Source organism: Pseudochaenichthys georgianus, chromosome 1 (assembly GCF_902827115.2).
Source record: "Pseudochaenichthys georgianus chromosome 1, fPseGeo1.2, whole genome shotgun sequence".
Taxonomy (NCBI): domain Eukaryota; kingdom Metazoa; phylum Chordata; class Actinopteri; order Perciformes; family Channichthyidae; genus Pseudochaenichthys; species Pseudochaenichthys georgianus.
Window position 1 is genome coordinate 3,720,022 of NC_047503.1, and position 26,912 is coordinate 3,746,933.

The window sequence follows — 26,912 nt, forward strand, 5'->3', positions numbered from 1 at the left end:
AATAATAAAAGGACAGAATCTGGGAGAAGAGAGCTGTTAATATAGTTGATATGGTGTTTCTGTCCCCCCCTCCTCATAATCATAACATGTTTGGAGGAAACGCTCTTTAAGTATTGGAGCCCTGCCTAACATAAAAGACAATGATTAGCTAGGATCTTAAAGTGCACATAGCCTTTGCTCATTTCCATTTACAGACGTGGAGTTTGGAAAATACCTTAATGTTTAAAAAAATAACTACCTATAATTTATAAATTATACAAAATAAAATTATACAAATGAACATGGCTCACCGTCACGAAGACGGTTTTATTCTGAAAAACTAGGGCGGAAGTGTATTTCGTTGTTTCCGATGGTGGAACACAGACAGTTATGTGAATAAACCGAATAAGCCGCTGAACTGGACTATCCGGTACCGTCCGGTACCAACAAAGACCCACATACATCGACTCATTGACAGGTATTTATAGAACGTGTGATAAGGTCAGAAATGGTGCCAGTGGACATTAATGTCACGGAGCTGAAACGCTTTCCTCTTGGTAGCTAACGCTAGCTAGCCGGCTAGTGAAAACACCCAAAATGGCTGGCGTGGTCTATGACGGATGGCTCTGTATTTCCCTGTTCACGTTATTATTTCTCGAAACAATACCGCATGTACATTACAGTAAACAAACGTGTGTATATGTTAAACAGACGTGCGCATTTTACATGTTCGTTTTTACAGATAGTGATAATGCAAATGTTACCCAGTTACTCGTGATTGAGAACCATCTATCCCGCGGGATGTAACGTTACTTCACGAGAGATATCTGAATATTGAGCTGGTTAATATGACGAGAGGGAGGAGAAATGCACAGTGAAAATATGATGTAACGGAAATGTTATTATTAACTAATAATTTAAATCTTCAAATAATTCACATACATGTTGACCATGTTATAGTTTGCATGTACTTCCGTGCGTAAAATAATCACTACTCGTGGCATCTATATCACCTCTGTACGATGGCCGGGAGTTGCAAACGCGGAACAACGGCCAAAAACGCATACATAAGCAGGAAACAGCTGCAAATAATGAAATGAAAAACAAACAAATCCTGAAAACAAATATAACAAAATAACGCTGCATTTACAGAAATGATGCAAACTAAATACAACACACAAACCCCGAAAACAAACGCAATTGAAAAACGCTACAAATACATTAACGATATGCAAAGTCAAAAACACATACATAAGCAACAAACCCCAAAACACACAATGCTCCAGGCCTCTAGGGGGCGCGTTACGTGGAACAGATGGATGTCTGACCAGGCTTATACCTCATTCACACCAACGGTTCCTGTTCAGACCGCAGTGGAGCAGCCTCTTAGCTCCGTAATCCGGTTAGCATCAAGCACCAAACAATTGTCCGGCTGAAGCAAAAGCACCGCATACGTCACGCTTATGTCGAGGCGGGGGCAGGGGCGGGATCAACTCCTGAACAACAACAAAAAGCCGGCGTTTTATCCAGTTTGTACACAACGATGGAGAAACTTAACAAGCAGCAGTGGTCCACTGAAGAGACCAGCTACCTACTGGGAATCTGGTCTTCCGAAGAGGTACAGAGGAAGCTGGAGCACAATCGGCCATTGTTGTTGTTGTTGTTGTCGGTGTGAGCTGTGAGGGGTTTCCGCACGGTTTGGCTTTATGAAGCAGGCACGCAAACGGTTACGCCATGACTCAAACGATGACGCAATGACGCAGCACCAGTCGGACTCTGGGCGGTGTGAAAAGAGCCGGAGCTAAACCGAAGAACCGGTTCTGAACCTGAAAAGCTATAGCACAGAGTTTGAACCGGAGTTGCGTTGGTGTGAATGAGGTAATCGAGAGAACGAACGAGAGAGATGGAAATTGAAGCCGGAGAAAAGAAAGTTGATCTAATTGTTGTCAAAAAGACAAATACATCTTGCAGCAGGTTCAATATTAAGAGCCAGTGTGTAAAATCTGATTCTAAATGTATAATGTTCTCTATAAAGATACAACGAATACACAATTATTAATGTATACTATAAGCTGTTTTGTGTATTTAATGCATTGGTCTACAATTTAATGATGGCTTCTACATATTTCACATAAACAGACAATGAAAACATTTGTCCTTCATGCTGATAACTAGTGTATGCATCTGCAATTAGTATTCATAATAGAGCAGTGTGTTGAATCCTTATTTCTTGCATTTCAAACGGATACATAATAAAAGTGAACTTACTGTTGTGTTCAACTTCTGCCAAAAACATTTTTGCCACAGAGCACTTGAACTGTCCCCAGATGTTGGCCACAGAAAGGACAAAACATGGCCGCCTGAAAAGACATACATTAATGTAGTAAATCCATTTAATCAAGTCAATCAAAAATACATAGTCTAAATAGTGGTTAGCTAAATAAATAGAAAGATACATCATGTTCACCGTTGAATCTGTGTTTTGTCTCTTTCTCTCTTTGAATGTCTTCTCTATATTTGTTCCAGGGCTCTCGACTAACTTTTTTCACCATCCTCCCGGAACCGTCCCGAAATACAATCTAAGCCGCCCCGAAATGAATGTGGACCGTCCCGAATATAAAATGTTAGTTTTTCTACATTATCATTAGTTAAAATCATTCAAAGTGACCTTTAACATAAATAAAACATCATACAAATCATTAGATGATAATTCATCAACCTTTTTATTTGAGTAAATCATTCAATCACATGAACAAAGGCCAAATATATTTAAACAAACGAGAAAATTACTCTAATATTGAATCCAATCAAGTCCCATCCAATTAACAAAAAAATCCAACACTGTGTCCTGAAGACAGAACCCAGAGTAACCACTAACCAGGATGACAGTCTGAAACACAGTCAGGAGACCTTTACAAACGGCCCCGCCCCCTCGCACACAGACGGGAGAGAGAGATCTCATCTGGATTGGAAAGCTCGAAAATACATCATAGACGCATGTTGTAGTCTTATTGCATATTAGAAACAGAGTTGGCGAAACTAAAACTGCGATATAATGTATATGTAGCAATAATACATATATTTTTTTAAATGTCTCCAGTACCGTTAAAAAGTCCGATAACGTCGGAGCTTAACGTTACCACTGTCTTTAATAATTCCGGCCCGGGGCTCGGTACCCATCCCTACATGGGGAGAGGACTAAATACGATGGAGGGTTCTCTTCTCAGCCTTATTACTCATAGGGGATGAAGAGGAGTAAGTAAATAAAGAGGCCGGCGCTCCAGGGTCTGGTTCTGCTGTGCGTTTTTGTGATGTAACGGTGAAACATTTCAGAATTCCTCCACGGGATGCCATTGTCATTGTACATCACTCAACCCCGGGAAATGTTGCGGGTTGCTAAATGTTTTGTGCGTGTGTGTTTATGTTGACAAGGAGGTTTAATAACTGTGCTACACAAAACGTGCAGTCGGTTTCATTTTCATCGCCGTTTGTAGTAGAGTTAGCAGGGTATTTTTATTTTTAACTCGTCCCAAAATAATTTTTTATCCTCCCCGACACTATTTTTTCCGACGGCGGGACGTCCTTAAGCTCGAGCCCTGATTTGTCTAATGCAAACTACTCTCCTGTCATTACTTTGCCCCTCTTCACATTTTATCACTTCTCCGCCGACCATAGTTACATATAATAGTATTGCTAAAGCTCTGTATAGTTGCAACATCTATACACAAATACATATAAACAAACTGCTAAGAATGTCTCTCTCTCTTCAAATGTTTCCGCGGTACTCACTATGGCCCGTGTTAATAGCCGCTTTCACACCAAGTACTTTGGCAATGTTCTTCCCTCACTTTATCTTCTCTTCAGGTGAAGCTCTCCTCTCCTCAGTCGGTGTAGTAGTTACTGTAGGGACGCTAACGGTAGCTGCGTAAATATGACGCTCTTTGTATAAAAACAAAACAAAACGTACCTTCTTATATATCGACTTTGTCCACTTCAATCAACTTTGTTTCCTCCGGCTTCAATTTGCATCACTCTCGTTCGTTCTCTCTATGTCTGGTCAGACATCAATCTGTTCCACGTAGCGCGCCCCCTAGAGGCCTGGAGCACTGTGTGTTTTTGGGTTTGTATGTGTTTTTGACTTTGCATATCGTTTTTGTTTTTGCACCGTTTTTCTGTTGCGTTTGTTTTCTGGGTTTGTGTGTTGTATTTAGTTTGCATCATTTCTGTATGCAATATTTTTTTGTTGGATTTGTTTGTTTTTAATTTCATTATTTGCAGCTGTTCCGCGTTTGCACCTGCCGGCCACCGTACCCCTGAACTTTACAAATAAAACAAGTCGACCTGAGGTGAAGCCAGTTACTGACAGTAGGGCTGCACAATTATTATTTTTTCATTATGATCTCTACCAAACAAGGATTTGTAATGATATTTTCACATCATTTGCCCGTACCAAATAATGTGCTTACTGCGATTTGGAAATTGCAGTAAAAATAATCAAATATTATGTGAACTGAAAGTTGCAGACAATGCACTGAGTTAACATGTCCTATATTCAGACGATTAATGCACATATCTTTCTGTTGACATTGTGCAGATGGTTTCTATCATTTGTATTTAATGTTAAAAGTCCTGTGGGAAGTTAGTCCTCTGAGTTAAAAGAAAGAATTTGCTCTGATTCTCTGACTCTTGATGATATTCTGGACTGTAGATGATGATATTCTTTGCAATTTCACATTGAGAAACGTTGTTCCTAAACTGTTGGACTATTGGCTCACGCAGTTGTTAACAAAGTGGCAAACCTGGCCCCATCCTTGCTTGTGAATGACTGAGCCCTTCGGTGATGCTTCTTTTTTTGACACTCACCCAATGGACCTGTGTGGAGTATTCCAAACGGGTGTTTTTTTTTAGCATTCCTTAACTTTCCCAGTCTTTTGTGACCCCTGTCCCAGCATTTTTGGAACATGTGAATATTTGCAAAAAAAACAAGTTTATCAGTTTGAACATTATACATGTTGTCTTTATAGTGTATTCAATTGAATACAAGTCGAAAAAAGGATTTGCAAATCATTGTTTTGTTTTTATTTACGTTTTACACAACGTCCCAACTTCAATCGGAATTGGTGTTTGTAAATGGTACTTGGCTTAACCTTTTAACCTCCTTCCCTAATATTTTCTAAGATGATTGGCAACAAAAGCTTCTCTAGTTTGCCCAGCATACAACTAATAGATGATGATAGGTTGCTCGGCTTGGTCTCTTAAGAGTAGACTCGTCCTCAAAGACTGGAGAACTTCACCAAACTGATTGTGCACACCAGCTTATAGTATACTTATAACATGAATTTAAACAAGATGCCAGGGTTGACTGTTTTCTCATGAGAGTATAAATTGAGTGACACTGTGTTTTGAGTAAAATCATTGAAAAATGAGTTTGTAGATCTTAGTTTAATGAAAACAAGCAACAACTCAGCCCACGTTGGACTCAGGTACAGTATATAGAAAATATGATACAGTGGATAGTAGGGGCCGATATTCCGCATTTGACCGATTATCGGTATCAGCCTTTTTTTTTATCAAATTGCCGATAAGACTTTGGCTCTGATGCGGCCGTTTCTCTGGCTGTAGTCACCACTCTGTGTACACGAGCAATGTCCCGCCCACAGCGCTATCTGATAGGCTATTACTGAAGATTTTCCGGGCGGGAGCCAGCCAGAGAGGCGAGACCTTCTCAGATTACAGGCAGGTGCGAAAGAACGCAGACACAGACTGAAGCAAGCAGCAGCAGCGCTGAGCGGCAGAGCCACATGTGTTAAACCGAAGTTCAATAAACATCCCTATCCCCTATGCTGAAGTGAACACCACGATCTTATGATCCAATTCTATCAGTTTCCCAGTTACACAGGGACGCAGGAAGTCAGTCAGAGTTGGGGGTGCGTGCAGCGTCTCGCAGCGGAGTAACTGTGGTGCGGATGGGGGGGGGGGGCGGCTGCGAGTGGAGCCTTGCAGTTTTTCAGGTTGATATGTGAAGCTCATTAGCTAGCCAACATGTATCTAGCTAATGTTTAGCAACATATTAAAAGTGAGGCTAGACTAACGTTAGGTCTACTGTAATAGCCTCACTTTTAATAGTTTGCAAACCATTAGCTAGCACTAGTGTTTTGCAGTTGCTAGCAGCTTATTGGGATTTTATGCTAGATAGACAGATATAATAAATTAAGCATTCTTGTTAGTTAAGCATGTCAGCCTGCAGCCCCACTTCTTGTCTCTCTCTAACTCATTGCAGATGGCTGCACTAAAGAAAAGGGCACAGAGAGGAAACCAGTTGTAAGATGTGTAAAAGTTAATTAAACATAATATAGGCTATGCTTAAATGCATTTCAAAGAAGTTGAGTTGTGTTGGAGTTTGTGTTATTCTACATTTTGACACCAAGAGGTTTTTTTTTACTGCAAATGTATATCGGTTCCAAATATCGGTTATCGGTCTCCTTGATTACTAATAATCGGTATCGGTATCGGCCTTGAAAAAGCCATATTGGTCGATCCCTAGTGGATAGTAATAAAAAGAACAATATAATTGTTTACTCCACATGGACGGTCATTTCTGATTATAGACTTTGACCAAAACTTTTTGCATATTAGCCTATTAACATGCTGTTCAATATGTTAAGTTAGTGCTTAACATTTGTATATTATTTATCATTAGTGTTCTGCAATAAAAACCACTAGTTATCTGCCTTTGTACTTTAATGCATTGGAGAAGATGGTAAGTGTGATAAGAATGTGGAGACATTGCAATGATGTCATGTGAGCTGCAGGAATAGCCAGAGAAAACTGCGTTATGTGCTGTTAAAAGTGTTCTGCTGTGAACATTCCAGAGTCCTGCACCATATTAGAAAAAGGCAAATGTGTTGTGGTGTTGAACATGTGTTGTATGCTAGCAAGTGTTTCTTCGAAAGCGGTATTATACAAGTTTCCTTGTTGTGTCCCAGAAGGTTAAATCTGTAAACGGTGTTTGTGTTTTCATGGTTTTCAGTCATTCAGTGTTGCATAATGTTGCTTTGCTCTACCGTCCTGAAAGAAAAGCACAGCAGGACTACAGTAATGAGGTGTAATTTCTTAGAAATGTTTAACAAAAAAAACACAAACAACATAAGGAGTGCGCCAAAAAGGACTTCAACTGAAAGCTACTTCTAAAATGAGAAATTAAATCTTGTTCATCTGTAATAGTATATCTCTGCTTTCCACCTCACAGCTTCGCTGTGCACACCAACAGTAATTTCCGACACGTTCCTGCCCTTGGTTTGGAGTCCAGTGCAACATTGTCCGTGGCCAACAGCACCAGAGGGACCCATTTCATATTTGGACCTGCGTCGTCGTCTGCTCCAGCTGCTGTTGTTGCTGCTGCTGCTGCTGCAGTGACTGCTCTTAGATTGGCTCAGATTGAGACTAGGGCGCAAATTGCTCTCCAGCAGGTTGCCACTCTTGCAACCATAACTATTGGCAACCAGTGTCACAACAACGGATTGTCAGTAGCATTGCTTCCTCATCTGGCTCTCCTGAACTTTCTCAGTAAACATCAGGTATATGCTGTTGGGGCAAACATAGACATTAACAACAAAATCTACAGAAAAAATCAACAGAATCCGTCTTCTGCCATGTACCACCACCACAACAACCAGCAACAAGGGCCACCGCCCTTCTCTAATGGGTCAAGACCTCCCCATCATCAGCCATCTCAAAATCCACATGCAAGTCGTTCTCCCTCCAATATGTTGTCCATGGGTTTCCAGTTTCCTCGTCCCACCCAGCTCCCCGCGGAGCTAGAGTCTGCCCTGGCTATCCGGGGTGCTAGGGACATGGACCACCGCCTCATTGACCACACAAACCGACAGAACCAAGGCTCAGGTTCTGGTATCAGCCAACATGGAAGCTACGGCTCCAACCAAATAACACCTACCCCTGATAATCAGCCTGACCATCAGCAAGGAGTAGACTGGTCAAACTACCAACCTCCATCTAAACTGTTTGCCAGTCCTCCACCTAGTAATAGCCACCAGTCCCAGCGACACCAGGGGCCTCAACAGCAGCCTCAACAGCAGCCACAGAGCAGCCATGCTGGAACAAGCATGCCAAACTGGACTACCACTGACTCTGCTTCATCCACAGCCCGACATCCCCATGGCGGCAGGAGTGGTGGCGGTGGGGATGGTCAGGCTTTGTACACGCCTGAGAGTGCAGGAAGCATCTTGGCTAGCTTTGGACTTTCTAATGAGGACTTGGAAGTGCTGAGTCACTACCCAGATGATCAGCTTACCCCAGATACTTTACCATTCATACTCCGTGACATCCAGATCAACAAGTCAGGCACCCAGAAGACTCAGGCTCCCACAACCTCCTCTGCGTTCTCACGTGGGATCCATGATCCGTCTGCTTCCAACTCTTCAAAATTGGCGCGTTCACGCTCACCGGAAGTGCCCAGTCTGTTGACTGTTACACAGACAGCAGGTAAAGTCATCGACTATGGTCATGCAAGTCGGGCAAAGGAGGAGAATAATACCAGAGAAACTTTTAAAAGAGAGCCGCTCTCCATCGAAAGGACAGTTAAAATGTTCCCATCTTCATCAGCCTCATCGGCTCCGAAACTAGAAAAAACTGAAAAGCGACAGGTTCGTTTGGAACACAGTGAATCAAGCAAGCACGGAGACCGGGACTATCGCAGGGCGGATAGCGACCATCGCAAGAGCAATCGAGCATCAGGGGGAGGATTTACACCACCATCCAAATCTCGTAATCTAAACCAAGACTACAGGCGTGAAGGACCCAAACCTAGGCCCTCACCTGAAACCAAGAACGAAGCTTCCTCGAGGCGGTCTCTCTCCTCTTCATCTGGCTCCCAACCGCACAGCAGCAGCAGCAGCAGCAGCAGCAAGAAGTTACCTACTCCCATCATGATAAGTGATTTCTCAGCTGTGTCTCCAAAGGTGTATCCCCACACCTGCTCCCTGTGCCACACTCAGTGTGATCAGGAAAAGGTGAGTGCCAAAAATGCCCTCGTAATGATTTCTGAAAGGAAAACCCTCATATTTGTATGTTAGCTTTTATCCTACATTACACCAGGCCGTTAGAGACGACAGTGATTATGTTGTCATTTACGTTGTGTTTTACATGTTTTTTTTCTCCACTGAAATAGTTGGGAACTGTTGCTATAATGACCCACCTAGCTTGGAGAAGCAAACCTTTTTGTTTTGAATAATCAATACAAACTATTTATACCCTACATTGTGGTGACTGCATTTGGCCACCATCATGCCTGGTAGATAGAGTGAGGGCTGAAGTGAGTTCCGATGCAGCACTGCTAATTGCTGATAAAAACACTTAATACAATCTTCTCATGTCTCTTGTTTTTGGTGGAACAATTATTGAATTGTTCCATTAAGAACATTTGTTAACACTAAACTCACAAAAGTTGGTTTAAACTATGTCCTTTATTCAACAGAGATTTCAGTTTTTCTCTGAGAAAGTCCAGTGCTCTGGTTTCTCATGTTCTCAAATGGTGTTGGTTTGACAATAAGGAGAAATAACTTTTTTTTAATTTCCTTTACGTTCCTTCAGTAATGTTACAGTAATTACTTGTAGGTGAGTGAGACTATCTTATTATATAATGCCAAGGGTGACATTTAAAACGGTCCAGTACATGTGGAACCAATTTAACTGCCATTTATGTCAGCCTAATTTCATGAATCTATTGGTCTAAAGGTTTCCCTCACATCTACAAAAATGTCCTTATCAAAAATAATAAGCATTCTACCCTAATGAATAGTTGGTCGCTTAAGGCCTGTGCCATCATAGTGCCTTTTCTGAGCTGTTTCTAATTGATTCAAATCAGAACAGAGCACATGCCCTCGCATGCAGCCGCCTCCTGAAGAAGCACTCAACCCAGAAACTTTTTTCGGAGCACTCCACTATTTTTGTGTGGCCACTTCAGGAGCTTTGAATTGGAAATATTTTCACTCTCAGATGAGTGCAGTGACGTCACTGTAGAAATAGGAGGAGAGGCTTGTTTTTGGTGTGTCTTTCAGACAGAAACCCTCAAACAAAGACAGAAAAGCCCACCTGTGGGTGTTGAACTTTTACCAGGGTGCAAGGATCGTACTCCCCGCTCTAGGCTGACAGGCTGAGCACCCTGCCAGCTATTTCCTGCCAGTAGAGGCGCTATGTGGACACATGCCCTAAAATTGATTGATCAATTATATATACTGCGCCTCTGGAGAAAGTAAATGAGTTAAAGATAGGGATTTTTATTTATTTTTGTACTTGGCTGTCTTGAATTCCATATAGCATAGGTAACAGATTGGTGGATGAACAGATCATAAGGTAATGATTTGTTGAATAATTTGTTTGATTTGTGGTCATTACTTGGGACATAATAAGTTAACCGAACAGCATTTGGTCCAAGAAGATTAAAAACTATTTGTTTCTGCTAGTGTAGTGTGTTAATGGGGTAAACGTATGGTCACAGTGAAGATAATGGAAAGTAGAATGCAGAATATGTCTTACAAGACTATATTTATGCGAAACAGAAATGCAAAACAATAATTAGATATTGAAACTAAAGGAAGACACAGATCCAATCATGCTTCTGTCTCTGTACTTACTATTTATACTAATTATTTCAATGTAGATGGCCTGGTTAAACGGTTGCTTACTCATTTGTTTAACTTTATACCTGTGAATTGTGATAATAGTTTTGTTGCTGAATATTTATGTTGGTGTCAGATTGTGATATATTCCTCTCCCATTTGTCGTTTTTCTGCAGGACTGGTTTTACCATATAAACACCGTCAACCACACTGCTGCCTGCAGAGACCTGCTCAACAAGTGAGGGCACTACTAATGTTCTGCTAAAGTCTTAAATTCATCAGCATATATTCACTATTATGCTGTAGCAACTCAGAAAAAAACGTGTCAACATTAAACATTTATTTCTAAAGAGAATGAAACAAAATATGGGAAACACAACCCAGAGATGCTTTTGGTTAAATGGTCTTCTTTCACATCCAGAAGGGTGTACTACGAATTAGTCGGTTAGGAGGCATGTTGACCCAACACCAAGCGTTTTCTGTTTTACCAAGGTGGCCCTGGACCAGGTTCAGAGTTTAGGCTTGAAATTAGCACTAACTAGATCCTTTGAAAATAACCTGGCTTTATAGTCAATCTATAAGTGGTAGCTATACTCAGCTGAGGGAATCATTTTTAAATGTAATCATGTTGAGCCATAAGATCACATTAATGCCACTAAGTAAAGCCTCACAATTACAGTAGCACATACTGTATGCATCGCACTACCTTTCCTTCTCCGCTGCAACCTAGCCATTGGCCAAAACTGTCTTTAAAATGTATTTCCTATAAATATGCAGCTGGCATACATTTATAATCATCTGTAGTATTCAGTATTCATTTTTGTGTGACGTTGTGTTTATAAGGTGCACCTTTTGCTGGTTTAGTCCACTGTACCCTGATAGAAAATTCCTCGGTCTTAAGCTTTCTAAGGTCTACATTTCCCCCAGCTCTCTGGCACAGCTTAAGCTGCACTTGCTTTTGGCGCTACCTGTTTTCTTGGGGATTTTTAAGGGGAGTGAGTGTCAACAATACAACTGATGTGCAGGCTGTACAATCAAAACGGAAAAGAAAAGGATTAATGTGTGTGTGTGTGTGTGTGTGTGTGTGTGTGTGTGTGTGTGTGTGTGTGTGTGTGTGTGTGTGGTGTGTGTGTGTGTGTGTGTGTGTGTGTGTGTGTGTGTGTGTGTGTGTGTGTGTGTGTGTGTGTGTGTGTGTGTGTGTGTGTGTGTGTGTGGTGTGTGTGTGTGTGTGTGTGTGTGTGTGTGTGTGTGTGTGTGTGTGTGTGTGTGTGTGTGTGTGTGTGTGTGTGTGTGTGTGTGTGTGTGTGTGTGTGTGTGTGTGTGTTTAGATACCCTGACTGGAAACCAAATCCACCAAGGTGAGTTATACTCTTGTTGTTATGTTTCCAATAATCAGTTCTATTTCGTATATGGCTTCGCCCTCTAAGGCTGTCGCTACTTGTAGTCCACGCCCACCCGCTAGGTGGCCCCCACCCTCGGGCCACCTTCCGGTATAAATAGGGAGGTTGCCCGGTGATCTGCTCCCTCTTTTCTTCAGCAACCTGCAGTTTACTGAAGGACGAGAAAGCAACAGCATGAGCAATAAAGAGTGTGTCCATATGTGCCCTTCGTGCAATACAGGCTACATTATGAGCTATGATTTGCATCCGATATGCGCAGCCTGTCTGGGGTCAGAGCACGCGGACGCGGCTCTCAGCCAGCAGGTCGCATGTCCTCATTGTGTGCGTCTTCCTTCATCCGACAGGAAGCAAAGGGCAGACGCTCTAGCTGCTGCGGGTGAGGAAGACGTCTGGGGTGGGCAGGTGCCCATCCAGGACAGCCTGTTTATGGAGGCGAGTGGGGGGCAGGAGTCGGACGACTCCTTCCCCACCTCCCTCCAGGGCTCGCCATGCGGCTCTCCCCTTCCCCCTCTCCCCCGGACGGGGGAGACGGGGTCGGAGCGAGAGGTGGCGGTCGAGTACGTGGTCCGCTTCTCCGTGGCCACGGCGCTACCGGCATTGGGAGGCATCATGCTGGAGCTGCCGGAAATAATCGGCAAGGCAGCAGCGTGTAGTGGTCTCCCCGTTCCACGAGTACGGGAGAGGGTGGCTCTGGACGACATGGCGGGCGTGTTTTCCCGGGTTCAGACGGGCAGGAGTGATCCGATCTGGCCGCGCTTCCCTGCCATTAGGCGGCATCAGGAAGGTGCAGCGGCGAACCCGAGGAGCTTGAGGGCTCCGGTGGCCTCCCTTGTCCCCTTCACCAAGGTGGAGGGTTTCACAGATGAGGTTTTCCCAACCACCCCCGCTCTGGAACCGAGCTTAACGGCATTTTTCGGGATAAGACAGGCCAACTTGGTCGCCGGACGGCGCCCTATGTTGGCCGACCCCAAGGACCAGTATGTCGCCCGCCAGGCTGACCGGGCGCACCAGTGTGCGTTCCAGGCATCAGCAGCGGCAAACAACATCGCTTTGCTGACCAACTCGGTGGTGACGTTGGTCGAGCAATCCACCACCGTGGCTTCAGAGGAGTCGGAGGAGATCGCTAAGGCGGCCAGCACGGCGCTCACGCTGTGCGCAGCCGTGGCGGTGTCCCAGGCGAGGATTACGGCATGGATGACACAGATCCAGCGTCACCTCTGGTTACAGCAGGCAGCGGTCACAGAGCCAGTCAGGAAGGTCTTACTGGACGCTCCGATCAGCTCGGACGGGCTGTTCGGGCCCCAGTTCCTGACCATGGTTGATTCCATGAAGGCGGCTTCGGAGCAGGCGGAGGACATCCGCCAGCACGTCGGCTGGCTCCAGCCAGCGGTGAAGCAGCAGCGACACCAGCGGCGGCAGCAGCCAACCCGGCCACAGCGGCAGACGGACAGACGCCAGCAGCAACAGCAGCCGAGGCGTCAGAATCGTCCGTCAGCGGCGGGCACCGACCCGCACCTCCAGGGCACCGTCCCGCACCGACGGGCCCCCACCAGAGAGGGGGAGTAAGAAGGGAGTGAGGTACTCCCGTTCGGCGTCTACTCCACGAGAGCCGCCGAAAAAACAAAACCGACCTTGACGGTTTGGGGGGGGAGTGTGATCGAAATAAAAGGTGTTTATTTCCTAACACGTGGTCTGAGTCATCAGTTACACATGTGTGTCACATATCCCCCACCCTGGGAGCTGCCTATGACCTGTCGGTTAATAGCCAGCCGGGTTCGGTACAAAAGCCTGCGCTATTTAATCTATCGATTAATAAGCTGCGGAGCACAGTAATTACACCAACTGCCTCCAATCTGATGATTAGTAGGCGGCATGGTTCGCGACAGATTTCTGATGGTTATGACTCTTCGGTTATTAAACCACAGACCTCGCGGCATTCCTCTGTCCGAGATACGCCTCCTACACACGGTCACAATAAGCCATGAGAGCAGTGGTAACGCCTCATGTGGATATTACACCTCCATCCATCCTCTGAGCGTGTACACGTCTCATGATGCGAGGCGGAGTGATACGCAGCGTGTGGAGGCCTCCGCACAGCCCTTTCGCTCTAGGCCCACCTTGGGTTGCCTCACGGGCAGCGGCGGCGAGGGCTTTGGAGTGGCTCGTCGCCATGTTCAACCACAACACATCTCGAACAGGCGCGCCCGCTGTCAGAGTGTTTCTCGGAGTGGCAGCGCGTGTGTTTGATGGACAGATGGATGAGCAGGCTGATCAGCAGAGGGTACACCCTGCAGTTCGCCTCCACCCCACAGTTCAACGGGATACAGGTGACACGCCTAAAATCCCGAGAACAGTGTCTTGCGCTCCAAGCAGAGCTACGGGAACTCCTGTTGAAAGAGGCTATTTCCAGGGTTCCCCAGGAGGAAGAAAATCAGGGGTATTACTCCTGCTATTTTCTTATCCCGAAAAAGACGGGGGGAAAGAGACCCATCCTCGACCTGTCAGTTTTCAACGAGGCAATAATAGAGAAAGAAGGCCCCCGGGGAATATCAAAGCGCACTCAACCAGAGGAATTTCCTCCTCCACGGCGTTGAGCGGAGGAATGTCAGTGGAAGATATTTGCACGGCTGCATCTTGGTCTTCCCCCTGTTCATTTATTCAATTTTATTTGAGGGATGTCTCCCTTTCCTCTCTGACACACCCCGTACTGGGTGTCCTGTCGGAGTGAGTGACGTCAGGGATCCAGCTGAGCGCTCCCCTACCTGGCTGGCGCGCAGAGAGCGGCTGTTCCCCTTCTATGATCGCTGGGCAAGGTGGGACCTTCGTCTCTACTTTCTCACAGCGGTCGGTATGTATTGTTCTCAGCCTTCACCCCGTCAGGAAAACGGGTATGTTTGCTATGTTCCAGGGATGGTGATGCGCCATTACGCATGGCACAACAGGCAGGGGGTGTTATTGAGCAGGTGTGTCTGTGCTTCTAGTGCCGGGCGGACCCAGTGGGGCGCAGACTACATCATGCTTCGCCCTTAACCCAATAGCGATAGCCTTAGAGGGCGAAGCCATATACGAAATAGAACTGGGGTTACCTACTGTAACCCAGCTTCTATGAGTAATGGCGCAGCCCTCTAAGCGCTGGGCCCCACTGGCTCCACGAATAGCTGAAGAAAAGTTATAATGTATGGGAGCAGATTGCCGGGCCACCTTCCTATTTATACCGGAAGGAGGCCCGAGGGTGGGGCCCACCTAGCGGGTGGGCGTGGACTACAAGTGTTTTCAGTGCTGTGCGGGGGCGCAGAGGGATAACCCAATAGCGATAGCCTTAGAGGGCTGCACCATTACTCATAGAAGCTGGGATACAGTAGGTAACCTCAGTCAGTCCCACACATTTAACAAAACGGCAAATTGACACAGATCATTTCGTTATCCATTTCCAAAAAGTATTATTAATTGTTTTACATTTCTTGTGAATAAACGGGTTAGTGTATAAGTGAAGTATAGTTATTTTCATGTTTTAGAACCTAAAATATCATGCTTCCTACATTTTTCTTTCCCATCATTATTTTGCTCGCTACCTCATAATAGTTCTACATGTGTGCACTTGAATATGCAAATTGTATTAACAACAGCTTAGATGCCCTCACCAGCTCCTCCACTTGATGAATGTTTTCTTTAATCCATTAGGGCCGGACAGCAGGGCAGCTCTCCATCCGACTCCGTGCCTCGGTCCCTCTCTGGTTCTCCTCCTGCTGGCAGACGCAGGCTCGGGCCCCATAGGCCGCACACCAGGCCGTACTCGCCTCACCAGCCTCGACACCAACCCTTCACAGGTAGACTGTCTGCAAGAGAGTGACTCAACAAATTGGGGACATGTCAAACTCACTTACTCCAATAATGTTAATAACATGTCATGAAGATTTTATATTAAATATCAATTTAGGATTTTAGGATTTAGAAATGTATTGAAATAGGCTTTTCTCTCTAATTTAGTATCCTTTGTTTACTTTAAACCTTACTACTAAAGGTACATTCATACTTAGCTGTGTTTGAATAAAATACTGATTTAATTGTTTAGTTTAGGTGAGCACTGCTCATTCATTACTGAACATATGGATTGCTTTAGACTCGGTAACATATGACTGGGATGAGGGACTCAACCATGTTCTTTTGCTCTCCTCAGAGCACAGCTATCGACCCGGCTCTCGCAGCCCCACTCGATCACACCAAGTCCCCCCTTTCTTCAGAGAGAACCGGCCTGAAAGGAGAGACAGGGTGGCATCAGGTAATGACTTCAAGATTTGGAGACAACCATTTATTTGTTTGAAAATGTATAAACATATCCTGGCTTCATTCAACCTGTTTAAATTAGATCCACTTTATTTTTCCAAAATTCAAAAAGTGTTTTGTCAAAGCAGCATGTTAACAAAAATGAGTTAAAATAAAACAATATAATACAAAACAAACAATATATATACACATATCAACAGTAGAAAGATATATATATATATATATATATTAGGGCTGTCGAGTTATCACGTTAACGCAAAAAAAATTAACGCCACTAATTATTTTAACGCGATTAACGCATATTTTTTGTCCTCGGCCGCCCCGTAGTTTCAAAGCGCATCGAGTTTAAAATACAAGCTGATGCTGACAGCCCCGCTCCTGCTGACAGCTTGTGGCAGACCACACTTCCACGCTCACCGGCAGGAACCGACTGGCCATCGGGAGGACCGGCCCTTTGAGTGCAACCATAATGCTAATGTGGCCCGTGATGAAATTGAGTTTGACACCCCTGCCATACAGGGCTCGGTCCGGAGTTTGAGAAGCCCTGATCGACAGTATGCACAATATGAAATACACAGAATATTTAGTATACTCTATAAGAGACCATTCGGTCTCTTATAGAGTATACTTCTAAAAAAATAGAATAATGAGGTAGAATATATACAACACTATATACATTATAATATTGGGCAAAGTAGTTGCCGTTTTCTATAATAAATGTCGAACAACACAGGCTTACATCCCAGATTAGAAAACCCCAGAGAAACTGTTCACAAAAGCTTTAAACGATCAACCATTTGCTTTCTTTATCTTTTCATATGCAGGAAATTAATCGTTTTTCTGCTTTTAATTTGATTGTAAAATGAATGATTTGAACCCGGTCCTTCTCCCTCTATTTCATGATCAGGGAGTTACGCTCGCTGTGGTGTGAAGCGTCCACATGATGACATCAGCCGACACCCGTCCTCCTTCAGGGCGGGTCAGGGCTTCAAGCATGGGCCGCCACATGCCTTGGGCAAACCTTTCAACAAAACGTTCAAGAGCGGACGCAGGCCTGGAACAAAGACGGCCAAGACAACAAGTGCCAAGCCTCCTGGAGCTGTAGGTGTTCTTCACACGAGTTGCTTCACAAAGAAGTCTGCTCTTTTGTCTGCAGTGTGGATTAAAAGGAAGAGTACATCGTACAGATGTTTTTGAGTGCAACAATTAACACAACACAAAAACACCTGCTGGTGTGTCTGAAATCAACTGTTCATTTAGTGGCGTTGTCCGAGTTTAGTGACTCATTGGTAAAGTGAAATATCGATGACACAGTCAATGTGATCGGTAAACAAACAGTAACAGGAAACATTTTTGAACTATTCATCTTTGAAATCAGTCCAGTCAAACTAACTTTAACATCGTTTTAGGTGTTGCCAATAGGACCTCAAGCATTTGTTTTTAAGTGACGCTTGCAGATGATCTCTAGAAATGAGTTAATACTGTATGTTATAAGTTAATATCAACATTCTAAAGACCACTAAAATGCTATTGTGACAAATTCAGAGTGCAGTACTTGATACTGTCCGGTTCGTCTCTAAGATGTCATGTGTTGCTGTTTCCAGTGTGCCAAGCTTCCACCAGCCAAGAAAAAGAAGAAAATGGGTTTTGGGTGTCTGGTTTATCTGACTGGCATCCCAAAGGATGCAACGGAACAGGAAGTGACTGACCTGGTGGGGTCCTTCGGCAAGATCAACAACGTGATCCTCATGCCCAGCTCTGAGGAAGAGGGCGAGAAGGACGAGGGGCAGAAGGTGATATTTATGTGTGACATAATGGTTATTGGTGATTTGGAAAGAAATGAGCTGTTATGGGAATTATAGAGTCGTTTTTTGTTCATTCAGTAATTATGTGAATATCACAGAAAAGGCTTTAACATACCAGCAAAACAAATATTACATTGCATTGCATTTAGCTGACGCTTTTATCCAAAGCGACTTACAATAAGTACATTCGACCAGGAAGACACAACCTTGAGGAAAACAGAATCATATAAGAACATCAGGTTTCAAAGAGCCAATCGTTTCAAGTGCTACTCAACTATATTTTCCTTTTGGCCACGTCCTCAGGTTGTGCACACTTTCTAACATGGTCACATTCCCCTGTTGCAGGCATCTGTTTGCATGATGACTGCTGAGGATGCTCTGGCTCTAACCAACTCCACACAGCTCTCCATTCGAGACCAACAGATCACTTCTTTAACAGCCAAGGTACCTTCAATCACAATATTATAATTAAACATCATTATATTTATTATTTATAATAAAACATTAATGGCATATCTATCATTAAACCTTGTGATACATGGAAAACATAGAGCTTCCACCAAGAAGCCTTTGTTTTGGACACATGTATGTCATCTCATGCACTCTTTCAGTTAACACATTCTGTTCCTATGTTTTAGAAACCTGAAATAGTATGGCCTTCTGAAGCTAACAGGTTTGTGACAGCTATCTTCTTTAGCGTTCCCCGTATTAACCCCGCATGGTTACCATACCAATGTTCGAACTGTTCTGGTTTCATTCAACTATTTCTATTTGTTCACAGCATACCTGCTCCAGGACCGGACAGTGGTGCTGCCGGGCCAGACTATGGTAGGACAAGTAGCATAGACTCAATATCCACCAATAAAATAAGTCATGGCTGATATATCCCGTAGCTTATTCTGCAGGTACTAAACCATGTACTTGACTTGCAGTCAAGTCAGGCACAGACCTCCTTCCAACACTATGGAGTGAGTTCAACAGAGCCAGGGTGTCTTTGACTCCGCTGGCTCCAAACCAAAACCCCTGATCAGAGATAAGTGGCACTACGAAGGTGGTTATCAACTGTTTTTGTGAACCCAGGCTTTCCCCCTCAGGCTCTGTGCTTGCTCACATAAAAAGCTGCGTTTTGTGCGTCATTTGAGTCAATTGATAGCCGCCTATTGCTGCCTTATAAGAATACAACAAATTAAAACACAGCATCAGCCAACCTGTTACTTAAAAAAGGAGATGACTATTGGAAGAAATGTACTAATCTGTAAACACATGAGAAATGTATTTAATTTACCACTCGATGCAATCTGTGCCTCCGGTGTATTCTATAAGCTTGATTCAGCAGATTCAAACCACAGATATTTGAAAGTGCATATATGTGGTTGAACAGTGTCCTTTTTTGAATGAAATGTGTTGATTAAATTACATCTGTGATACAATAGACATATCAATTTTCTAATCGGCTTTGGGTGAGCTGCAATATAATAATAATATATTCTGCTAAGAATATTTACCCCTCATAGATTGAATACAAAGGCACGCTATCTAAAGGAACTAGTTGGTAAACAGCGAAGTTGGCTGATTTCAAGCCTAAACTCTGAACATGACCTGACCTGGAGCAGGTTATTTCTGCAGCAGAAGTTCCCCTTTGGTTCTCCTCCTCATCAGTGGAGTGTTTGGACCTGGAAACCTCACAAACATGACCCCTGTGAATTGTGGTCCCACAGGGCGATGCACGTGTTCACATATTAGTGGGGTTGTGGTTTTTGAAAATGTTCTAACGTAACTCTCTCTGCTCTTGGCCCCTGATCTCCTCCCTCATGTTCTACTGCAGGAGCTGAGTCTGAGAAGAAGATGTCTGATGAGGTACATGATCACCCTGTATAACTTCATTAGTGTGTGCTCATCTCCTGCTGAGTGTCAAAAGTGTCAAACAAAGAAGCATTCTGCCTTATTGTATCTTACTGTACCTGGATGTGCAATCCAGGTTTTTTGTGTAATAATACAATCATGGTATTAAATGATTTGGCATCCCATTTAACTTCCAACACGTCTCTGCCACAGAAGGCCATGGTGTTGATCACAGGACTTCCTGAGAGCGGCTGGTCAGAGAGCAGCATCATTGAGCTGGTGCAGCCCTTTGGAACTCCCTCTGACATCATCCAGGCAGCGCACATCGGAAAGGTTGGACACAGTTTGATCTGAAGCTTTTGCCGTTTCCCGGAGGGCAGAAACACAACAGGATAGCCGTAAAAGAAGCTAAAACACGTCTTCTAAGTACCTTGTTTTTGCAAGATAGTTCACTTTCTGTTTTGGCTGCAAAGCTGTGCAATAGAATTGTCCAATAAATGATTTGTTTTATTTGTATATGTTTGTAACAAACGTTGATGTGCGTACAACTAATATGAAACATTCTTTGTGTGTGTTAGGTTATTGTGTCGGTGCCAGACATGGAGATTGCTCAAGAGATGGTAAAAGTCCACTCCTTCACTCCTGCCAGGATGAATGACTCGGAGCTGAAGATGATCCCTCTCAACCAGCGGATCAGTGTCGGAACACCGGTAGGGCTCCCATCACCTATCCCCTCTTCCTGTACAACAACATGACCATCTTATCTCTTCTGTTCTTTGTCCGTTATCTCACCTCCTTTGGGATGATACTCTTCATCTCTTTCCACAGGTGGCTCTCTACAATCTTCTGATGGGATCAGTGGACCCATTAGTGAGTATTTCATCCAGTATAGATCCGTCTAATCTATACCTTTTTAACAGGGACAGTGCACATTCATAATAAGTCATCTAAATGACATTTGTGTTTATATGTAGTACCTTTACAATATTCATGTTATTGATCATTCAGAAATATGTAGGGCAAAAAAGACAATTGTTAAATTGATGATGAAAAATGTTTAGGAACACATTTGATGGCAGTAAGTTGTGGCTGCGCTATGTCACCGTAAAGGCTGCGATGAATTGGGATCATTTAAACCTTTAAAAGCAGTGGAGTTGCTGAGGCCTTGGGTTGTGTATGTTTGAACTGGACTCGCTGCGTCCTGCAGGAGGGTTTTGCTCCAGTCGGCTGGAACTGCCTGCTGGTGATCAGAAACGTTCCCAACACGCCGTCCGGCTGCTCCGAGGTCCAGAAGCTGGTGCGACGCTTTGGGACCGTCATCAAGACCCTAGTGCTCAACAAGCTGGTGAGGGTGCTCACCATTACCACGTGCCCCCCAACACTTACAGCTATGGTCAATCTTTCTGCCTCAATTCTTTATTCATCAGGCAAACGCATCTCAAATGTTGTTGACATAGCGATCTGTGTCTCCCTGCTCAGGTGGTTTGTGAGATGGCGACAGCAGCTATGGCGTTGTCTGTTCTGAAACGCTTCAGGAATTTTCCGTGCATCATCCAGAACAACCCTCTGTTCTTCTCCCGCAAGCCGGACCCCAGAGCCCGCACACAGACCAAAGTCATCACTGCATCCCATGATCCATCTGAGGTGGGTTGCTGATATTTCATTTAGAATGGTTGTAAAGAGTTGTGGGAAATTCATTTAGATACTTTTTCATTTTACTGCTATCGTACGTATCTGCAGCTTTTGTATGTATTGTTGTGGAGACACGTAACAGGAAGAGGAGTGAAAGTTATAAAATACACTTTATATACCTTATATTATTTGCTTCTGCTTTTTGTTATAACATTTGTCTATGTAATCAAATATAGCTGCTAATATGTAACCAAAGATAAGTAGATATTGCTGGTTCAAGTCTGCAGTACTTGGGATTAAGTGTTTAATTATTTTAAAGTTTCCAGGCTTAACATTAATATTGTCATATCCATGAGAGAGGGTATGTGATGCTGCTAGTAACAGCTATTTCTAACTTAAACTTTGTTGTACTCTTTTTAAAAAAATGTTTTAAAAGAAGAACTAGAACTGTCCAAAAATACCAACAGTTAGCTAAATTGATTGTCCATCCATCCATCTTCTCCCGCTTACCCGTGGTCGGGTCGCGGGGGTAGCAGTTCCAGCAGAGAGCCCCAAACTTCCTTTTCCCTGGCGACATCAACCAGCTCTGACTGGGGGGTCCCAAGGTGCTCCCAGGCCAGTGAAGAGATATAATCCCTCCACCTGGTCCTAGGTCTACCCCTTGGTCTCTTCCCAGCTGGACGTGCCTGGAACACCTCCCTAGGGAGGCGCCCAGGTGGCATCCTAACTAGGTGCCCGAACCACCTCAACTGGCTCCTTTCGACGCGAAGGAGGAGCGGCTCAACTCCGAGTCCCTCCCTGATGACCGAACTTCTCACCTTATCTCTAAGGGAGACACCAGCCACCCGGCGGAGGAAACCCATCTCGGCCGCTTGTATCCGCGATCTCGTTCTTTCGGTCATGACCCATCCTTCATGACCATAGGTGAGGGTAGGAACGAACATGGCCCGGTAGACAGAGCTTTGCCTTCTGGCTCAGCTCCCTTTTCGTCACAACGGTGCGGTAAAGCGACTGCAGTACCGCTCCCGCTGCTCCGATTCTCCGGCCCATCTCACGCTCCATTGTTCCCTCACTCGAGAACAAGACCCCGAGATACTTGAACTCCTTCACTTGGGGTAAGGACTCATTCCCTACTTGGAGTGGACAGTCCATCGGTTTCCTGCTGAGAACCATGGCCTCAGATTTGGAGGTGCTGATCCTCATCCCAGCCGCTTCACACTCGGTTGCGAACCGATCCAGTGAGTGCTGAAGGTCGCAGACCGATGAAGCCATCAGAACCACATCATCTGCAAAAAGCAGTGGTGCAATCCTTAGTCCACCGAACTGCAGACCCCCTCCCCCACGACTACGCCTCGAAATCCGATCCATGTATATTACAAACAGGATTGGTGACAAAGCGCAGCCCTGGCGGAGGCCAACCCTCACCGGAAATGGGTCCGACTTACTGCCGAGGACCCGGACACAGCTCTCGCTTTGGGAGTACAGAGATTGGATGGCCCTGAGTAGAGACCCCCTCACCCCATACTCCCGCAGCACCTCACACAGTAACTCCCTGGGAACCCGGTCATACGCCTTCTCCAAGTCTACAAAACACATGTAGACTGGATAAGCGTACTCCCAGGCAATCGGCCTGACCCTCCTTTTGAGTACCTTAGAGTAAACTTTCCCGGGGAGGCTGAGTAGTGTGATGTCTCTGTAATTGGCACACACCCTCTGATCCCCCTTTTTAAAAAGGGGAACCACCACCCCGGTCTGCCACTCCTTCGGTACTGTTTCCGACTTCCACGCAACGTTGATGAGACGTGTCAACCATGACAGTCCCTCAACACCCAGAGCCTTCAGCATTTCCGGGCGGATCTCATCCACCCCCGGGGCTTTGCCACTGTGGAGTTGTTTGACGACCTCAGTGACCTCCCCCCGGGAGATTGGGGTTGTTCCCCGTCATACTCCAGCTCTGCCTCTAACATAGAGGGCGGAGTTGTCGGGTTCAGGAGTTCCTCAAAGTGTTCCTTCCAACGCCCCAACACTCCATCAGTTGAGGTCAACAACGTCCCATCCTTACTGTACACAGCTTGGATGGTTCCCTGCTTCCCCCTCCTGAGGTGTCGGACAGTTTTCCAGAACAACTTTGGTGCCGCCCGAAAGTCCTTCTCCATGTCTTCTCCGAACTTCTCCCACACCCGCTGCTTTGCCTCGGCCACGGATGAGGCTGCTGCCCTTCGGGCCTGTCGGTACCTTGCAACTGCCTCGGGAGTCCCCCGGGATAACAAATCCCTGAAGGCCTCCTTCTTCAGTCGGACGGCTTCCCTGACCACCGGTGTCCACCAGGAGGTTCGAGGGTTACCGCCCCTTGAGGCACCTAGGACCTTGAGACCACAGCTCCCCGCCGCGGCTTCGGCAATAGAGGCTTTGAACACCGACCACTCTGGTTCAATGTCCCCAACCTCCACAGGAATGCCCGAAAAGCTCCGCCAGAGGTGCGAGTTGAAGGCCTCCTGAACTTGGGCCTCCTCCAGACGTTCCCAGTTCACCCAAACTACACGTTTGGGCTTACCAGGTCTGTCCAGAGGCTTCCCCCGCCACTCGACCCAACTCACCACCAGATGGTGATCAGTTGACAACTCCGCCCCTCTCTTTACCCGAGTGTCCAAAACATACGGCCTCAGGTCCGATGATACGATAACGAAATCGATCATGGACCTTCTGCCTAGGGTGCTCTGGTACCACGTACACTTATGAGCATCCTTATGTTCGAACATGAACAGAAGTCCAGTAACAAACCACCACTCCGGTTCAGATCAGGGGGGCCGTTCCTCCCAATCACGCCCCTCCAAGTGTCTCCATCATTGCCCACATGTGCGTTGAAGTCTCCCAGCAAGACTAAGGAGTCCCCTTCAGGAGCCCCATACAGGACTCTTTCCAGGGTCTCCAAGAAGGCCGAATACTCTGAACTGCTGTTGGGTGCATAAGCACACACAACAGTCAGAGTTTTCCCCCCCATAACCCGCAGGCGTAGGGAGGCGACCCTCTCGTCCACTGGGGTAAACTCCAACAACGAAGCACCTAACCGGGGACTTGTGAGTATCCCCACACCCGCCCGGCGCCTCACACCTTGAGCAACTCCGGAGAAGAATAGAGTCCAACCCCTATCCAGAAGTAAGGTTCCACCTCCCGCACAAGCTCCGGCTCCTTCCCCCCCAGAGAGGTGACGTTCCACGTCCCCAAAGCCAGCTTCTGCCGCCCGGGTCTGGTCCGTCGAGACCCTCCGCTTTCACTGCCACCCTTCTGGCAGCGCACCCGACCCCATCGCTGTTTCCCGTAGGTGGTGGGCCCGCGGGATACAAATTGATTGTATTGAATTTATTTTCTGTCAACCCACTCAATATTGTAGGTGTACAAAAATATAATGTCAGATAGTTGAATCATAAAGTAACTAGTAAGCGAAGTTGTAAAATAAATGTAGTGAAGTAAAAGGAGAATATTTCCCTTCTGATGGTAAAGGAGTAGAAGTATAAAGTGACGCAGATTCTATTCCAAGTACCTCAGTACAGTGCTTGAGTAAATGTTCTTGGTTACTTTCCACCGCTGGTGTTGGGATACATTTCAATCCTATTTGTAGCCTTCTCTCATGTTTAATATAAGGTGCAAACGATCAAGTAGTGATGCTTGGTTGTGCCTGGTTCACTGGGAACTGGTAGAGGTTAGACCGGGCTGCTTAGGTTGAAGCTGTGCCGAGGGGGACGAAGAACTCCTACACTTTAAAAGCATTCAAAATCTTAAGTAAAAGTAGTGCATATGACCTATTTCAGAATCGTAAATATATAGAGATACTGGGTCACCATTATGATTATTAATTGTTTGAATCACTGCTGTTGATTGTAGAGCTACTTGAAATACTTGAAATACCACTGCAGAATATCTTCACCTAAAACGATATGTGAAAGTTGATCTAATAATTGATTTATGATCCACCACTGCGCCTAAGTTCCGTACTCCTCACACACTTACAGTTTCTAAGACATGATGTTTGACGTGTCGTTATTCTTTCCCCCTTGATTGTAGAATACACCTGTGAAAAGCAGCACGGCGGAAACAGCTGAAGAAGAGTCGGTCCATAAAGAGAGCTCTGAATCTCCATTGGAGGTGATTGAAAGAGACGCTCACGGGCAGGAAGAGGAGACAGCTGTTGAAGGTGAAGTCGTGGGACAAGAGTCGAGTAAAGACGATGAGATCCAAAAGGACGAGCCTCCTGCTTCTGACTCTCTGGCTGCACCCGAGGCCCAACCGGAGGCCCAACCCGAGGCCCAACCGGAGGCCCAACCGGAGGCCCAACCGGAGGCCCAACCGGAGGCCCAACCGGAGGCCCAACCCGAGGCCCAACCGGAGGCCCAACCGGAGGCCCAACCCGAGGCCCAACCCGAGGCCCAACCCGAGGCCCAACCCGAGGCCCAACCCGAGGCCCAACCCGAGGCCCAACCCGAGGCCCAACCCGAGGCCCAACCCGAGGCCCAACCCGAGGCCCAACCCGAGGCCCAACTGGAAGCAGGCCCGGCGACAGACGTGAGAGAAGATTCAGCTGAAACTGTCCTGGAGGCCTCGGAAGAGAACATGGACGTCACTGCATCCACAGCAGGAGATGATGTGACTCCTGCTGATGAAGGAAGAAAGCCATCCATCTCTGCGGGGAAAGCAGCTTCCCAGGAGACGGCCCTGCCCGAGCTCCCTAAGGTCAGATCTGTTTCTGTAGCTCAGGTCTCAATCCTCCAACATCTTATTTTATAACTTAGTTTATATTTCAGTTTCAGTTCCATTGTACAAAACAAATGATATAATAATAATAATCCACCTTTTTTGTTGTCATCAGGTTACTCAAGCGATGGTTAACGCACTGCTTGTGGAGTGCAGAACTCACCATCCCAACAACAGAGCAGCCGCTAACGGAGAACCAAGGGAAACCCAGACGGAGACAGAGCAGGGGGAGAGAACAGCTGAGGAGACAACAGGGCCCAACAACAACACAGAGGAGGGGGGGAAGATGCAGGAGAGGGAGAAAAAAGAGAGGGAGGCCAGGAAGGAGAAAGAGGTGAGGGAGAGAGAGAGGAAGGACAGGGAGAGAAGGGCCTTGGAAAAGGAGGAGAGGGCCAGGCGGGAGAAGGAGGAGAGGGCCAGGAGGGAGAGGGAGGACAGAGCCAGGTGGGAGAGGAAGGACAAAGAGAGAAGGGACAGGAAGAGAGCGCACAGGGAGGGGGCAAGGTCCTATGGAAGATCAGGGGGGTACAAGCAGAGCTCCTGGAAGGAGGAACCGAAGAACAGAACGGTAAGATGCGGCTGTG

General features: G+C 45.7%; 1 protein-coding gene across 2 annotated transcripts in view; it reads left to right on the forward strand.

The window, feature by feature from the left end:
* Positions 1 to 332: 332 nt before the first annotated feature.
* The window catches only part of LOC117455506 (zinc finger protein 638-like), a 31,272-nt gene continuing 4,692 nt past the window's right edge, over positions 333 to 26,912 (forward strand). The window contains exons 1-19 of one of the 2 annotated variants that reach the window (XM_034095033.2): positions 333 to 457; positions 7,229 to 9,008; positions 10,793 to 10,854; positions 11,945 to 11,974; positions 15,698 to 15,843; positions 16,194 to 16,295; positions 17,208 to 17,401; positions 17,905 to 18,093; positions 18,451 to 18,549; positions 18,744 to 18,778; positions 18,887 to 18,933; positions 19,931 to 19,962; positions 20,164 to 20,280; positions 20,526 to 20,657; positions 20,776 to 20,817; positions 21,155 to 21,292; positions 21,427 to 21,591; positions 25,642 to 26,307; positions 26,444 to 26,896. In XM_034095033.2, the coding sequence (XP_033950924.1) occupies positions 7,632 to 9,008; positions 10,793 to 10,854; positions 11,945 to 11,974; positions 15,698 to 15,843; positions 16,194 to 16,295; positions 17,208 to 17,401; positions 17,905 to 18,093; positions 18,451 to 18,549; positions 18,744 to 18,778; positions 18,887 to 18,933; positions 19,931 to 19,962; positions 20,164 to 20,280; positions 20,526 to 20,657; positions 20,776 to 20,817; positions 21,155 to 21,292; positions 21,427 to 21,591; positions 25,642 to 26,307; positions 26,444 to 26,896 (4,026 nt within the window). In that variant the 5' untranslated portion in view covers positions 333 to 457; positions 7,229 to 7,631. Of the gene's footprint in view, positions 458 to 7,228; positions 9,009 to 10,792; positions 10,855 to 11,944; positions 11,975 to 15,697; positions 15,844 to 16,193; positions 16,296 to 17,207; positions 17,402 to 17,904; positions 18,094 to 18,450; positions 18,550 to 18,743; positions 18,779 to 18,886; positions 18,934 to 19,930; positions 19,963 to 20,160; positions 20,281 to 20,525; positions 20,658 to 20,775; positions 20,818 to 21,154; positions 21,293 to 21,426; positions 21,592 to 25,641; positions 26,308 to 26,443; positions 26,897 to 26,912 lie in introns of both variants that reach the window. The other variant, XM_034095021.2, reaches the window with a different exon arrangement.